Source organism: Chaetodon trifascialis, chromosome 22, assembly GCF_039877785.1.
Source record: "Chaetodon trifascialis isolate fChaTrf1 chromosome 22, fChaTrf1.hap1, whole genome shotgun sequence".
Lineage (NCBI taxonomy): Eukaryota > Metazoa > Chordata > Actinopteri > Chaetodontiformes > Chaetodontidae > Chaetodon > Chaetodon trifascialis.
Window position 1 is genome coordinate 20,101,257 of NC_092077.1, and position 17,060 is coordinate 20,118,316.

At 48.1% G+C, this 17,060-nt stretch overlaps 1 protein-coding gene across 1 annotated transcript; it reads right to left on the reverse strand.

Moving 5' to 3' along the window:
* Nucleotides 1–1,534: 1,534 nt before the first annotated feature.
* tnpo3 (transportin 3) lies at nucleotides 1,535–16,584 on the reverse strand. The gene is made up of 23 exons (XM_070991669.1): nucleotides 16,326–16,584; nucleotides 13,716–13,916; nucleotides 10,370–10,443; nucleotides 9,892–10,048; nucleotides 9,463–9,606; nucleotides 9,183–9,358; nucleotides 8,953–9,091; nucleotides 8,637–8,783; nucleotides 8,446–8,553; nucleotides 7,653–7,744; nucleotides 7,308–7,447; nucleotides 6,708–6,899; nucleotides 6,299–6,390; nucleotides 6,131–6,207; nucleotides 5,975–6,035; nucleotides 5,601–5,741; nucleotides 5,390–5,506; nucleotides 5,208–5,302; nucleotides 4,948–5,104; nucleotides 4,389–4,556; nucleotides 4,194–4,306; nucleotides 3,050–3,135; nucleotides 1,535–2,142 (listed from the first exon to the last, which is right to left on the reverse strand). Exons 1-22 carry the CDS (start codon nucleotides 16,443–16,445, stop codon nucleotides 3,075–3,077), a joined length of 2,772 nt encoding a protein of 923 aa, XP_070847770.1. The 5' UTR covers nucleotides 16,446–16,584; the 3' UTR covers nucleotides 1,535–2,142; nucleotides 3,050–3,074.
* Nucleotides 16,585–17,060: the final 476 nt, after the last annotated feature.

Here is a 17,060-nt window from a genome sequence, read left to right on the forward strand (position 1 = left end):
TTTGTCTCAGTTCACTAACAGAACTGAACCACGTTCAGACTGAATGCGACTGAACAGATTTCCAAATGTACCTTCATGTTTCCTCTGGTGTGAAGATGAACTACCCTTTCATCAGTCCACTGGTCGAGAAACATCAGGATGACTGTCTTTACATGATGAATGTCTGGGACCTGATGAACCTCTGGGATGAGAGCAGAACATCAGTCCAGCTGCACCGAGAAGCTCTGAAACGAACATTCGTCTTTTAAACTTTCTTTTCCGGCGAGCGTTCGTCAGCCAGCCTCATCCCGTCTGTCTGGACCTCTGGTTAAATGTCGTCCTCTGCCCTGATGGACCAGAACACATCAGGCTGAATCTGTGCTTCAGGTTCAGGTTTCAGAGCGGTCTGGACTTTGAGCCGGTTCAGGTCTGAGTATCATGTAGAAGCCAGTTTGACCAGAAATCCCAGCAGACAGACGGGGTCTCCGCCGGGCGAGTGTAAACACAAAGGACAGAGCTGTGAGGACGGCATCACATTACCCAGAGAGCTGCACTGACATCACCTGGATCAGGTTACCGTGAGGAGAAAATCAGTTTCCTGCTCACATTTGACCCGTGCAGGACGTCCTGACGTCCCTCTGACGGGGAATCCTGTGGGAGCAGTATGAGGGTTTGTTACAGGAAACATGTAAAACCATCAAACGTGCTGGTTTAACTGGTTCTGAGCAGTGAACCGTTCAAAAGAAAGATATCGGTGCTGAAACACATCGTTGACAGAAGAATTCAGGCGTCAGTTTGTCTTCACGAGCAAGACTGACCGTTGCTTTTATTTGACGCCGTCGCCTTGGACTCTGAGACGGAGACACGTCTTCCACAGTTTTCTGATTATATTAAACAGCAAAGAAGAGAATTGTTTAAACTGTTCTGTTCAAACAGAGATCACAGCTCAAACTACAGCAGCAGCATTTAGACGCAGCTGAGGACTCGACAGGTCAGCTGGTTTCAGACGAGGTCAGAGGTCAGCTGGCGGATCAGCTGTTTGGGACACCGTCTCCTCCACCATGACGGACTCGCGCTGATCCTCGTCACAGAAGACGCACATCAAACTGAGACAAACCGCTTGAAGACATTTCTCGTCTTCGTCAGTGTCTCAGCGCGATGCACCAAAGCTGGAGGGACTCACAGCTGTGATTGGTGGCAGTTCAGGGGGCGGCGTGCTCTTCATCAACCACAGAGGGGCAGCAGCGAACCCGTTCGGCACCTGAAAACTTACCTGGACACTGAAAGAGAAGGTGAGATTTCCACTGTGTGGCTGTGAGATTAACGAAGGCTTCATTGACGAGGACTGAGCGTCTGCTCTGATAAATATTTGCTTGACTTTCATGCCGTCCGACAAACGTTGGCATGATTAACTTTTCCACCCTCTGACGAACATCAGCAGCTTCAGCGAAGTCTACAACGAGACACTGCGATGAGACGGCGTCAAACAGGACAATTTAAAAACTGAACTGGACATAGGTGTTGTTTCAGTTGTTGTTGTTTTTTTTTATTGTTTACAACAAGGCTACATCACCGATGATGTCATGGTGTCAGTCAGTCTCTGTCTCATTACCCAGAGTTCACTCTGTCTCACTTTGTGGAAAAACAACTAAAATTCAACCAAAGTTAAAAAGGTCAAAGGTGACGCCAAATCCTCCAGCATTAAGCCTCCACAGGGAGCCGCTCAGGCAAGAGCATCATGGGAAATCTTTTGGCTCTTTGTATGGCATGGACAAAAAACATCACGACCAAAGTCCCAAAAATAAATCTTCTGTTAAAAACTGTTGACCAGGCACGTCCTACGATTGATGACTGATGAAGATCCAACAGGACCAATCAGCATCAGTTCAGTTCGTGAACTCCTCCCAGTCCTGACCAGCCCACCCGCTGGACCCGACCACACCCACCTGACACCTGCTGCAGGTGAGGTCAGGTGAGGTCGGGGGTCGGGGTGAGGACTCAGTCAGTTCAGTCTTCACTCTGTCCTTCCTTCAGAGCGATTCGTCCTCTTTCACATTCAAAGTCCCTCCATCTTCAACACCTCCACTTCGTCCCTTTGGATCCCCGTCTGCTGCAGCAGCTTTTTGCCGTCACCTCTGAATGTTGGTCAACAAAAGATTTAACCTGAAGAAGAAAAAACAAGCAGTCAGCGTTCACACAGAGTAACTCTGTATCTGTTTGTGTCTCTGAAAGTAAGAATAAAATCAAACTCTGAGATTTTATCATTTAGAGCGTTACCCATCACACACCTGGAAGAAATGAACGTATGTGAAGGAAAGTTCAGTTTATTAGAGACACACTGCTTTGGTGAATGTTTGTAACGCAAACGAAAGAACGAATGGACAAGTTACCTGGTGTTGTGTGAACAGTGACTTGGTGTTGTGTGAACAGTGACTTGGTGTTGTGTGAACAGTCACCTTGTGTGTGAACAGTTACCTGGTGTTGTGTGAACAGTCACCTTGTGTGTGAACAGTTACCTGGTGTTGTGTGAACAGTGACTTGGTGTTGTGTGAACAGTCACCTTGTGTGTGAACAGTTACCTGGTGTTGTGTGAACAGTCACCTGGTGTTGTGTGAACGTTACCTGGTGTTGTGTGAACAGTCACCTTGTGTGTGAACAGTTACCTGGTGTTGTGTGAACGTTACCTGGTGTTGTGTGAACAGTTACCTGGTGTTGTGTGAACAGTCACCTGGTGTTGTGTGAACGTTACCTGGTGTTGTGTGAACAGTTACCTGGTGTTGTAAGAACAGTCACCTGGTGTTGTGTGAACAGTGACCTGGTGTTGTGTGAACGTTACCTGGTGTTGTGTGAACAGTGACCTGGTGTTGTGTGAACGTTACCTGGTGTTGTGTGAACAGTGACCTGGTGTTGTGTGAACGTTACCTGGTGTTGTGTGAACGTTACCTGGTGTTGTGTGAACGTTACCTGTTGTGTTATGTGAACAGTGACCTGGTGTTGTGTGAACGTTACCTGGTGTTGTGTGAACGTTACCTGTGTTGTGTGAACGTTACCTGTGTTGTGTGAACGTTACCTGTTGTGTTGTGTGGAGGTTGCAGCTATCGGAACAGTCTGGTGAACTCTCTGATGGCCCAACACACCTGTTTACACTCCTCGGCACTAACGAGAAGAAGAAACACAAAAATGGATGAAAAACAGCTGTTACTATGGTTACAGACAGTTGTCTCTGTGATGTTTACTCCTCAGTTCTGTCACATTTGTCTTTCATGTGACGTTTCCTTCCTGTAGTTGGCACTTTTTTAAATGTTAGCAGCTCGAACATTACACGAGTTTCTCCTGCATCATTTCTTTTTCACAGTAGAAACATGTTAAATTCCAGCAGGTAGAAAATCTTTTATACCTGTCCAGGTTGAATCAAGACTGCTGTATCAGCAACACTTGTTGTTACTGAGTTCAGGTGAGTTCCTCAGAACGTTCCAGAACAAGTTTGAACTCGCCGTGAGTTTCACGTGTTCCACATTTAGATTGACGAGTCTCAACAAAAACCTGTCAGATGCCTCAGGCTGCTGACATGACCAATAAAAACATGTCCCATCCTGTTCAAGATGTCCCTGAACGCCTCGCCGTCTGCTCCTCACGTCCCTGAACGCCTCAGAGATCCAAATTTTTCAGATGACTCATTGCTGAAGGATGAATCATTACTTTATTATTTATTCACCCCTCATGGTTCATTTGGTGATTAAACTGGAGGAAAACTCTGTGATATCAAAAGCTGCGGTTGCCACAAAGACTTCTTTCTTTGACATAATCCTCGATGATCAAACTGATGCAGAACTGCCGGGTTTTTAGTTTCTGGTGCAAAACTCTCACCATGGAAACGTTTCACATGATAATTGAAGACATTTTAAATGTAATGTGGCAGCCATCAGCCAATCAGAACACTCACCCACGTCTGCCTGAAGGGTTTTCATAACAGTCGACACACAGACTTTCTGAAAGGTTGTTAACTTGTTTCAGCACGTTAAATTATTTGTCTGATGTTTTCACACCTGGCTGTAATTTACCTGAACATAACTCCCAGTCAGTTTATCTTTACAGATAAAGGAGGGTTTGGTTTGGCCAGTGAGAAGGACAGCCATTGGTCAGTGGCATAAGTAAGTTCCTGGATGCTCGTGTTGCTCGTATATCTCTTGCTGCAGGTGTTGCTGGTACCTCACCTGGTGACCTGTTTGTGGAAGTCAGTCAGCTGTTTGTGAGTGACGGTCACGGCTCCTCCTGACGTCTCCTTCGGTAAACCTTTCAGAGCGTTTTCTAACCAGCGACAGAACGTCTGGAACAAAAGGCAGATTAAACTTCAGTACCTGAGGAGCGACAGGTGACACACCTGACCAGGTATTACTGTTAATACTCACAGGTCTGTCGAACACCATCACCTCCCACAGCACCTCGGCGACGTCTGGCAGCGTGTACGGCGGCAGACAGAAACAACACGAGTGCATCAGCTGAGTGACGAGCTGCTGTCCATGCTGCTCCATGGCCTGACCAATCAGCTGCTTCCTCACCTCAAAGTCCTCCTCGTGCTGCAGAGACAGAGGACAGACATCATTATCGTGCTGGTTGGGGGGTGACGGGACGTCCCAAACTGTTCTGTGCTTGAAGTCTGGCCTGCAGTTCTGAACATCCTGTGACTCAAACAATCACTGCCCTTTATAAACGGCAGGTGTGCTCACAGCCAGCGGCTGGACAACGACGGCCTGCCGCATCACTCCTGAGGGGGAATTCAACATCCGGCCGTTCTGTTTGTTTACACCAAAAGTAAACAAACTGTGGTGTACCAACACTGTTTTCTGCTGTGTCACATGTTTCTGAGAGTTTTACGCTTCCACATGTTCTCATTCAGTTCTCAGTGAACTTCAGCCTTGAACCTGAACCTTCAGTGCAGTTTTAGTCTGTTTATTTCCGTCCACTCACGTCATTGGCGACTCCGGTGTGAATAAGGTCTCGGACAAACTTCATGACGCTGCAGTTGGCATCTCGGTGGTCCAGCGAGGTGGCGGCGATGGCGCACTGGATGATGTGAACGATGATGCTGCTGCTGAGTAAAGTCACGGGACTCCTCTGGACAAACCTGAGCAGACAGAGACCGGAGGAGACCGGGTAGACATCAGAGGACGTCCCTGAATCAAACCTCAGTGGATAAATGTCGTGATCAGGTGAACCTGCTGACTTACCTGGTAGCTAGTCTGAACAGGTCGTCCACAGTGTCGGGATGATTCCTAAGACCATTCTGCTGCTCCAGCAGCTGGAAGGTTGGCATGCAGAGAGCCTGGAGGAGGGGGGTCAGGGTTAGGGCTATGATGTGCTCACCTGGTGGACAGGTGTGTGTTCACCTGGTGGACAGGTGTGTGTTTACCTGTAACATGTCAAGCAGTCCCTGCCTGCAGCCGTCCTCCATGCCGTACTCATCCACCAGGATGCTGCCCAGGTACAGGAAGCAGGAGTGTGGATACACCTGGTACACACTCACCATCTGATGACGACAAGTATCCAATGAACAGCTGTGTTAAAACTGACGAGAAGTCCAGGTATGATAGGACAGGTGCGTCAGTCCAGGTGTGTCTCACCTGAGTGACGAGCGGCTGCAGGAGGGAGGCGGAGCCTTTCCCAACACATCGTACAGCAAACCTGAGACAGCGACAGCATCGCTCCACAATCCTGTTGTCAGCCTGATGAGTGTTCAGAGTCTCGGACAGCACCGGCCAGATCTACAGGTGAGTCACAGGGGTAAGATACATGAAATACAACAGGTGAAAGCACGCAGGTGAGGTACGGTCATAACACATCGTATCAGATCACATGACACAGGTAAACCTCATTCATAACATGTTTGATCTGATGTCCAGGTGTGCCACGTGGTTCAGGTCATTCATTACTACAAATACTTCTCATGCATGAATATGCAAATTACTCTTCCAGGTAAACCTCAGGTGAAACGTACCTCCTGGATGACTTTCTGACAGGGGTGAGTCTGTCCGTTCTCCACGATGGGGTTTGTGTGTCTGAGGGACAAACAGAGTGTTCACTGTCCACTGCTCCGTCATTTACATCAAGTTTGAATAAAGTTTGACTACAGGTAAACAACAGGTACGCTCACCTGAAGATAACAGCCAGTCTGTCCAGCCAAACTGTGGGATCAGCTGATTTACCATTTGTAGATTCTTCAGCCAGAAGCTGAATGAAAAGAAAGTTTGAGTCTGTCAGTTCAAACCTTCAGAGTCTCTGCGAACACTGAAACTCTGACTGAAACCAAACGCAGACGGACCTTTTTCAGAGCCATCACCTGGACAGCACAGAGGTCACTCAGACACTCTGCGATCTTCTCCAGAGGAAGACGAGCCAGGACCAGAGCTGTACCTGCGCAGGTAAGAACACAAGTGACTGGAGCTGTGCAGCCTCCGTACAGAATAAAACACACCTTCATCACCATCGCTCTGTTCACATAAATGTGCAGCTGTAATATGGAGGGGCCTGAGTGGGACCACCAGCCAGCCGGTCGGTGGTCTTTGACGGACAGTGAGCGATGACGGCTGTCGAGTGAGACGTCTGCTCTTCTTCTGCTGGTGTCGCGAGGAGACGCTCACACGTGAAGCCATGCTGCGTCATGGCTGCTCCTCTATGCCGCCTGCAGGGTGCACTGACCTGATGATGTCACTACGGTTGTGGTAACGTACCTTTCAGCAGTCCTACGGCGGCCTCGGTGGACAGGGCGAAGGAGTCGAGGGCGCGGGCAATGTCCAGCAGACCCTGGAAGTGTTGAGCCATGTGATCTCTGCACACTGAGCAGATGTTGTGGATCGCCTTCGCCGCTGCCGATGCCAGAGGTTTGTCTCGCAGACCTTTCATCAGGTAGTTCAACACCGGGTCTGGCCAGAAGAGGAAACACGGTCAGGTTTACAAAATAAAAGCTCAACGTCAGAGAGTCCAGACAGTAAAGACAAGAGGAGGAAAACAAGTTCCAACATGGCGGCGACAGCTTGTATCTGTATCTATCTCTGTTTTCTACTTATTACTGGAGTGATTTGTGCGGTTTACGACACACAAACAGTTTTGCTAACTTCATCATGAGCTCTCAGTCCTTGTGCTTTGTTTTCTACTCATGGAGCCTGGAGAAATATCAAAGTGCAGAAGCAGGAAAAGGAAGGAGAAGTTAAAGCTTCACGTCTGAACCTGATGATGTTTTTAAGATCAGACCTTTACGATATCAGCCCCCCCCCCCCCCCCCCACGGACCACAGCTAGCTGCAGGTCCTGATGCTACTCATCAACTAGTACCGAGGAATCTTGGATTTCTGTCCACGACCTCGCTCATCTCTCCGACCAGCTCGATGCTCGTGTAACGAACCGCCATGTGGACGCTTTCAGGAAGTAAAACCACCTGCTGCAGCACCTCCGACAGCGTTGGGTTGTTCTCCCTGAAGGATGAACACAAACTGAGTCAGAGCAGACAGGAGAGATTACACTGAAGAGCATCTCTGAAGGCCACAGACTGAAAGGTGATTTTACAGAAAGAAGGCGTCAGGACAGACAGAACGGATGACTTTAACACGCCGTGTTTCAGAATATCTTCATCCTGTTCTGAAGGAAACAGCTTCTGGATGAAAAGGACTTGATACTCACGGATCAACGCTTTTTGCAATGGCAGCCATGATGAAGAGGACGGCCTCCGTCACCTCCCAGGAGGGGTTCCCTTCTTTTAACGTAGAATATAACTGAGAACAAACAGAACGTCTTTCAGATGGAACGCAGCTTCTCCCAGTCTGGACCTGAACGGCAGGCGAAGCTAAACCCAGTCCAGAACTGCAGAATCACTCAGAGCAGCCTGCAGGACTCGACTGTCCCACAGACGTTAATGAGTTCAGAACATGCAGGTGTGCAACACTGCTGACCAGGTGAGGCCCAGTCCGCTCTGACACTGATGACGTCCTGATAACTGAGCAGTCTGAGACTTTAAGCTGCTGCGAGTCGAAGTCGTTTTACAGAAAAGCTTCAGCTGAAAGATTCTTCTCACTTTGTTCACAACAATTATTAAACTCATGTCCCACAAGATTATTTTTAAAGACTGAAACCAGCATTTCCAGATAGAGTCTACATGTACCGCCGCCTCATTCTGTCAGGCTTTACAGAAAGACGCTGGTGGTCAGGAAGCAGCATCAACAGATAAATGAACCGAGGAAACACTGAGGAGGAGTATTCATCAGTGTCATCTTTCCTCTCCCAGGTCGTAAAACTGTACTGCATACAGGACCTGTCTTCTTTTTGTTTTACATATTTAGCAATGCTTTTCCATGAAGAAAAGTATTTTTATCCAATCAGAATCCTGCATCACTAAACTAACTGAAAGCTGCAGGCTGAGCTGAATGTGAACGTTTAGCCAACAGAAACGTAAGCTGTGCATTAAAACTGGAGTTACCTGAGAGAAACACTCCATGGATCCAACAAGAAAGATGACGTCTTTAACGAGGTCAGACACTCTCATCCTGAACTCGCCGAAATCATCAGTCTCCTCTGGGATTCCCTCCTGTCCAGAGAAGATAAGTTGTCACATTGAGGCTGATGAATCCAGACAGTTTGCTGCTCTGCAGACTGAACCAGAGGACTCACGTGATCCGGATCGAGCTGACAGTGTCGGGCCAAGCAGTGCAGAAGCCTCTGGATGTACGGCCTGAAGATGGTGTGAAGAGCTGCGTCGTTGATTTTATACAGGTGCTCTCCAAGACGGTACCAGAAGTTAAAGGAGATCTCCACCACCTGAGACGGGACACAAACACCAGCTTATTATCTGAAGCTACAGATCCACAAGGGGGACAGAGACAGAAACACAGAGACCAGAACTCTGAGACAATGTCAGAGGACTTCTCCCAAACCTGGAGCACAAAGACCAGAAGACGCTGCAGTGTCAATGCTGGCGGGTTCGTACCTCGTACTGTGGGTGTCCCGCACAGATCAGCAGCAGCTCCAGTGTCCTCAGGTCTCCCATACCCTGGCCTGGACTCCTGACTGTCGTCTCTAAAAACGTCTCACAGAGTTCGGTGAAGATCCTGCAGTAGTTCAGCACTCTGAGGACAAAAGTCAAACACAAATGGAACTGAGGACGCCGACATGGAACCCTGAACATCACAATCACCGTCCTTTCCCGCGTGTCCTCACTTGTCGAGGTCCTCTCGGGCCACGGCCATGTGATAGGCCGTCTCCAGCGTCAGAACGCCCTGGAAGAGCTGCAGAGCTAACGCCATGTTGGTGTCCACGTTCTCTATGGCGTAGAGCGCCGAGCAGACGCAGTCCGACGCCGCCTCGTGGAGGTTGGTTGAGGTTTCGTCCCTCTGCTGTGGAGACAGAAGGACGTGACGGTTCAGATGTGTGTGAACAGGAAGCTGACGTCCCTGTGAAGCTGACGGATGAGCAGAAAACCAGTAAGCGTGACTCTCACCAGGACTTGGAAGAGGACTATGAGCAGCTGGTTACTGGCCATGAAGTTACTGTCGAGGACTCCCAGGTTGAACCAGCTGCCCAAACAGCGAAACACCTTGATGAACATCTTCTCATCATTGCCAGTCTTCTCCACACACGTCGTCTAAAGATGAAACAAGAACACAAACGCCATGATGGCACCCGCTCAGAGACGCTGGACGTGAAGAAACAGGACGACGGCTGTGCTTCAGGGTCACACTCTGGTCTCGTTAGCTTCTACAGCTGACAGACGTTCGGCTGATTTATGGAAAGCATCCTTTACTGGTGTAAATCTAACATGACTGTGCCTGGAGTTTGTCCAGAAAACCAGAGTTTTACACATTGTAATATACAATCAGGGTCGTATATTACAAGACTGATGAAGAGTAATGATGAAGGTGTTTCTCACCAGCAGTGTGACCACAGTGCTGGAATAATAAGCCAGATCCTCGATGATCTCTGTCCTACGATTGGCTCCGATCCGTAGAGATCGACTATGAACTTCCTCCGGCAGCACAGTGAGAATCTCTATGAGGAAGGGCATCGAGCTGATGTCATTGTTGTACCTGAGAGAGGGCGGAGACATGCACAGGTGAATCAGAGGAAGAGGACACCGACTGACTTCAGACGAGAGCAATAAGGCCGTTTGTCAAAGTTCACTCTGGTGACTGCAGGTGTGAAAGTTTTAGGAGTCACACCTGCAGGTGGTTTAACACACCTCAGTGAGTGTCACACACACACACACACACACACACACACACACACACACACACACACACACACACACCTCTCCACTACAGTCAACTTAAACAAAAAAAACAGGTGCCATATTTGTAGTTCCTGTCTGCAGTCGACAAATCCTGAAGTTTGGTTGTGTGAATTCTTACTTTTCTATGAGTGTGTGAACGCATCCTTTCCACGAGGCCATCTGAAGAGCGAGGTCTGCGATGGCTAAAGCCAGCTGAGCAGAAAGAGACGACAAGAGGATTAAAGTCAACGAGACGTCAGGTCGACCCTTTAAATAATGACAGACACAGAAAATGAAGCCGGCTGTCCTTCAGTCTCTGAACCATTTCACACACAGTGAACAGCGTAATGTTTGATGAAGAAGAGCTTCAGGCTGCAGCCGTTCAGTCACACTTTGTGACCAGTGGGAGCACCAGCAGGGCCTGAAATACCAGTACGACCCCCGTGTTTCTTTATGGAAACCATCCCTGTGGGTCCAGTGAAACAGCAGCGTTTCAACCTGTCACCACGGCGGGCCAATCAGCTGCTCCGCTTCCTCAATCTGCTACACACACAGCTGCTGTTGCAGCAACGGGTTTCTTCCTCTTCCTGTGTTACTTCTGATTTAGCCCCTCTCCCCCGAGGAGAGGAGGGAGGAGTGACGCGGTGCCCCGTGACCAGATTACCACAGTCCATGAAGGCAGCACAGTGAGGGTACGGCCTTTTATACGAGAGGCGCACAGCGGCCGACCGACGAGCGTTCATCCAGCGAGGCGACTGTTCACGAGTCTGCGTCTGTGTCTGTCTGTAGAGTCTGTGTGTCTGTCTGTAGAGTCTGTGTGTCTGTCTGTAGAGTCTGTCTGTCTGTAGAGTCTGTGTGTCTGTAGAGTCTGTGTGTCTGTCTGTAGAGTCTGTGTGTCTGTCTGTAGAGTCTGTCTGTCTGTAGAGTCTGTGTGTCTGTAGAGTCTGTGTGTCTGTAGAGTCTGTGTGTCTGTAGAGTCTGTGTGTCTGTCTGTAGAGTCTGTGTGTCTGTAGAGTCTGTGTGTCTGTCTGTAGAGTCTGTCTGTCTGTAGAGTCTGTGTGTGTGTCTGTAGAGTCTGTGTGTGTGTCTGTAGAGTCTGTGTGTGTGTCTGTAGAGTCTGTCTGTCTGTAGAGTCTGTGTGTGTGTCTGTAGAGTCTGTGTGTGTGTCTGTAGAGTCTGTGTGTCTGTAGAGTCTGTGTGTCTGTAGAGTCTGTGTGTCTGTAGAGTCTGTGTGTCTGTCTGTAGAGTCTGTGTGTCTGTAGAGTCTGTGTGTCTGTAGAGTCTGTGTGTCTGTCTGTATAGTCTGTCTGTCTGTAGAGTCTGTGTGTCTGTAGAGTCTGTCTGTCTGTAGAGTCTGTGTGTCTGTCTGTAGAGTCTGTGTGTCTGTAGAGTCTGTCTGTCTGTAGCGTCTGTGTGTCTGTCTGTAGAGTCTGTGTGTCTGTAGAGTCTGTCTGTCTGTCTGTAGAGTCTGTGTGTCTGTAGAGTCTGTGTGTCTGTAGAGTCTGTGTGTCTGTAGAGTCTGTGTGTCTGTCTGTAGAGTCTGTGTGTCTGTCTGTAGAGTCTGTGTGTCTGTAGAGTCTGTGTGTCTGTCTGTAGAGTCTGTGTGTCTGTAGAGTCTGTGTGTCTGTAGAGTCTGTGTGTCTGTCTGTAGAGTCTGTGTGTCTGTCTGTAGAGTCTGTGTGTCTGTAGAGTCTGTCTGTCTGTCTGTAGAGTCTGTGTGTCTGTAGAGTCTGTGTGTCTGTAGAGTCTGTGTGTCTGTCTGTAGAGTCTGTGTGTCTGTCTGTAGAGTCTGTGTGTCTGTAGAGTCTGTGTGTCTGTAGAGTCTGTGTGTCTGTAGAGTCTGTGTGTCTGTCTGTAGAGTCTGTCTGTCTGTAGAGTCTGTGTGTCTGTAGAGTCTGTGTGTCTGTCTGTAGAGTCTGTGTGTCTGTAGTCTGTCTGTCTGTAGAGTCTGTGTGTCTGTCTGTAGAGTCTGTGTGTCTGTAGAGTCTGTGTGTCTGTCTGTAGAGTCTGTGTGTCTGTAGAGTCTGTGTGTCTGTAGAGTCTGTGTGTCTGTAGAGTCTGTGTGTCTGTCTGTAGAGTCTGTGTGTCTGTCTGTAGAGTCTGTGTGTCTGTCTGTAGAGTCTGTGTGTCTGTCTGTAGAGTCTGTGTGTCTGTAGAGTCTGTGTGTGTGTAGAGTCTGTGTGTCTGTCTGTAGAGTCTGTGTGTCTGTAGAGTCTGTCTGTCTGTAGAGTCTGTGTGTCTGTCTGTAGAGTCTGTCTGTCTGTCTGTAGAGTCTGTCTGTCTGTAGAGTCTGTGTGTCTGTAGAGTCTGTGTGTCTGTCTGTAGAGTCTGTGTGTCTGTAGAGTCTGTGTGTCTGTAGAGTCTGTGTGTCTGTCTGTAGAGTCTGTGTGTCTGTAGAGTCTGTCTGTCTGTCTGTAGAGTCTGTGTGTCTGTAGAGTCTGTGTGTCTGTCTGTAGAGTCTGTGTGTCTGTCTGTAGAGTCTGTGTGTCTGTAGAGTCTGTGTGTCTGTAGAGTCTGTGTGTCTGTCTGTAGAGTCTGTGTGTCTGTAGAGTCTGTGGTTCAAACACTTCACTGATTGGCTGTTGTGGTGTAACACTGGCCTCAGAAGGTTTGGGTGTCATGTCTACACTTCCTTCCACACTCAGCCGTAACGTGTCGCCCCAGAGAGCTGCCACGCTTTGATGAACGTAAAGAACCCAATTAAACTTTGATAAACTGATGTAAACTTCAACAAACCAAAATATACTTTAAAGAACTGAACAAAACTTTAATCAACATCATATAAACTTTAATGATCTGATCTAAACTTTAAGACTTTCTCAGGAAGCTTCTTCTGGGCCTGTTAACGTCTGACTTCCTTTGGTTAAAATGATGTAACCGACAGCTGACGTAATGTCAGACGTGTGTCAGACGATCCTCTCTGCTACTTTCATCCAGGTGACTTCACGATTTTCACTTTCCATCCATCCACAGCGGAAAACTTTGTTCTACTAGATTTTGGTTTTCAGATTCTTTATCTTCTCACTACCTGCTTACAGAAGAGTGACAGGAGCTCCTGACCAATCGTTTTTATTTTTTTTTGAGCAGAAACAGTCAGAAAACAGAAGACTGAGTTTGGAGAGAAAGCAGCCTGCTGTGGTTTATTTGGGTTCGCGCTGTCACGCTAACATGACGAGCTGCTGCCGTCAGGTGTCGACGCTCGTCAGGCTGTGAAACATGAACCTGACGTGACGACACGAGTTTCCACTGCAGGAAGCTTCAGAGTAAAGTTAACGTCAGCATGAGTAGAAACACAACAGAACATTCACTCGCTGTTCGCACAGCTTTAGTTCAGCAGGAACGAGCAGCAGGTGAAGCTCGGCTCAGCGCTGCGGCTCTCTGACGCTCAGGTTCTGGGTGACGGGTCGTTGGTTCCTGCTGATTGATCTGCGATCGCTGACAAACAAAACAAACATCTGCTGAGCACTCAGACGCGTTCTCGTTACCTGTGTGACGATGATGGGTGACAGGTCTTTAAGGTTCTGGATGTGGGTGAGCAGCGAGTCTCGCAGTGCATTGTGGGTCTCAGGTGGAAGCTCGTAGAACGACGTCTGGATCTTCATCTTCATCGTCTGAGCAGCAAAATAACAGGACTCCACGTCCTGTTTGAGCTGCAGCAGCTGGTCGGAGATCTCCCATGCATACATCTGTAGAACATGACAGGAAGTGATGTCATCCCACCTGTTACACCTGCGTGAGGCTTTTATTCTAACGTCACACATCACAGACAAACTTCACCGTGTCGCTCATCAACCTGTTCATCCGTCAGTTTAACGTAAGTAGAACTTTGTAATGTATATTTCAGCAGCAGCACTGAGCTGAGTCACTTCAGGCTCCACTTTTTAGAACTTCCTGGAACGATGACATCGGAGGTCATTTGGCCTTGTGATTGGTTGGCTGGGCAGCTGAACGCTGCTCGTGCTGCTGTCAACTCTGATGCAGCGCTTTGTTTTCAGCTGTCTAGTCGTCTTTTTTCAGATCTGCTGTTGCACGAGGTTGTGCGTGCTTTTATTTTCATGCTTTTATTTTTTCTCCTCAGTTATTCGAGTCATTGGTTTGGTGGATGGGCTTTGCTGGTTGTTAGGTCTCGGCCCCAGACTTAATGAAACATCTCTAAAACAGTATTTTATGACAGCTTTCAGTCAGACTTCAGATGAAATATGTCTGATTTCTTTCTCTCGTCACGGATCGTTTCCTTGTTTACTGAAAGTTTGTACAACGAAAACCTTTTTTTCCTTGTTACGTCAAACATCTCATGAGCTCTCAGACTGATTTTATGACCCCTGTAGGACTCCTGTCAGCCTGAGGGACGCTGGTCTGTGGGACAGGACATTGCTGTTAAAGGACTTCTGTGCTTTCATGCTGGCATCTGGTAGTAAAACAGGGTTAGTTCACACCTGGAACCCAATCTAAAACCTGGACCTGGACCTGGTCTGAGTTCCTGCTCTCAAAATCAACAAACCTCCAAAACACAAAGCAACATCAGTTTTTACTTCAACACAACGGACCTGACCGACAGGTCTGATCAGGATCTACAGGGAGTCCTGATCTCAAGGTCCTCACACAGAACGCCTGAGTGTCTGCGAGGACCTGAAGGAGACACCAGCAGAGATCTGGACTCAGCATACAGTCGTTTACAAAGTGTCACACGTGTAATCAGAGTGGACATGTGAGCTGTAACCACGGTAACAACATTTGTGTGACAGCATCAAACATGCTTCATCTTACGTCAACTGCATCGGACTCAGGACGGGTTTGGACAGAAACACGGCCCGAGACACTCGCAGACCCTGGTCTGCAGAATCCACATCACAGCGCTGTGCTGGTCTCATTAAAGAGCAGCAGCAGAGAAACTGACTCACCCAAACTCAACAACGTGGGTTAGGGTCAGTGTGAATAATCAGATTCAGGAACCAGATCGGAACAAACCAGAAGAGTCCACGCGTGTCTTTATAAAAATGAAATGAAGCTGCTGTGATGACGGTTACCTGTGCAGGTACAGAGCAGTCTGACAAACAGTCAGACTCACAGGCAGACTCTGGCTGTCCAGTCTGCGCTGGTTCATGTGGGACTTCAATCAGTCACAGTTTTTAGAGCCACATCAAGACCAAAATGTGCTGAATCAGACTGATCAGACTGACGCTGATAACAGTTACCTGTGTCACTGAGCCAACAGGCGTGATTCACCTGAGAGTGAAGGTAACAGTTCTAACCCATGAGACCTCTCACCTGAAACCCGAACACATGCCCCGGTCTGAGGCCGGAAATAAACAGGCTCAGGTCACTTTGGCTAACTTCCAAAACACAAAGTAACGTGAGCACCGAGTTCCACCCAAGCACGCGCCTGACACTGACTCTGCTGTTCCGATCTAAACTCACGAACATCGTGCTGAACTGGTCTGAATCACTAACGGTTCAAACTGGCACCATCGAAGTGAGACGGTTTGTGTCTGATAGTCTCTAACTTCGGAAAGCACCCTTACAGGAAAAAAGGTGCAAGATGTTTGAATATAGTTGGGTTCAGGGTTATCCTGTCCGCTAACCTGAAGGACAGTTTCGGTGGTTTCCAGCTTTAAACGTTTGACTCGTTACCTTAAATCACACTCAGCGTGACCGTTGCAGTTGCCTTAGCCGTGCTAACAGAGCTAGCTGTGTGCAGCAAACCGGGCCTGCTGAAATCCTCTGAGACTAAAACACTGAATCTCGGTCTACCATCAGGACATTTTGTGCTTTGAACAGCAAAAACACTGAGTTAATCAAAACCACAGCGTTTGTACTGAAGTTATTAACTGACTGCGCTCAGCTAACGAAGCCAAACACACAGCTAACAGTTTGTTTTCATCCATTCATTTAACTAGCTAGCTTAGCTTAGCCGTGGTGCTATCGGCAACCTGCAGCTCCTCTGAGACTGCGCAGTTCAGTCCATCTGTCCCTTATTAAACAGGAAAACGTTAGAGTCCAGTCCAGACAGACCCACCGAAAACCACCTCGGACCCCTCCGTCCTCCACACTGCTGGTCCCCAGCTCCAGTCTCCCGGCCTCTCCCATTTTCTTACCGATCTCTGCAGCTCCCCGAGCCACACGGAGGCTCGCTCCTTCCCTGCTGGGTCCGGGTCATGGTACAAGGCCTGGACCGCCTGATAGACCAGAGCCAGGTTCGGCTTCCCCCCCTCCATAGATCGGGTCAGAGGCAGGAATACAATAAGGCAGAAAGTTGACCAACACGGCGGATCCGAAAGAGTCCTAAACTGTCTGTGTGTCGACCGCCATCTCGTACAGCATTCCCGCGTGCCACCACGATCCTCTCCCGGCAAGAAACACAGGCAAGAACATAGTTCCGCCCTGTCACGATGGGAGGACTTCACTCTGAAGTCACTTCATTTTTATTGATTTTTTTATTTTGACCCGACTGTTTTTGGACAAATAGACAGAATTTCGTTGAGAATATGTTAAATTTAATGTGACCGTGTTCATAGACTGTGACACAGAACTCTATGAGAAACATCCTTAAATTGAATCTTACCTGTTTGTGGTCAAAGACGCAGAATTTCATTCCTAACATTACTTTGTGGAGGAATATCCATGACACCATTCAGAGAAATTTGAAGTTTATCTCTGTTTACAGATAAATTTACACAAAGCTTCACTAGAAATGTCTTAAATTGAATCTGACCATGTTTATGGACAAAGATGGGGACAGCTGAAGACTGAAGATCTAAATTTAATTTGTAGAAACAGTAACATAGAAACTACAAAAAACACATTGTATCTCAATTTTCAACCGTTAGTAT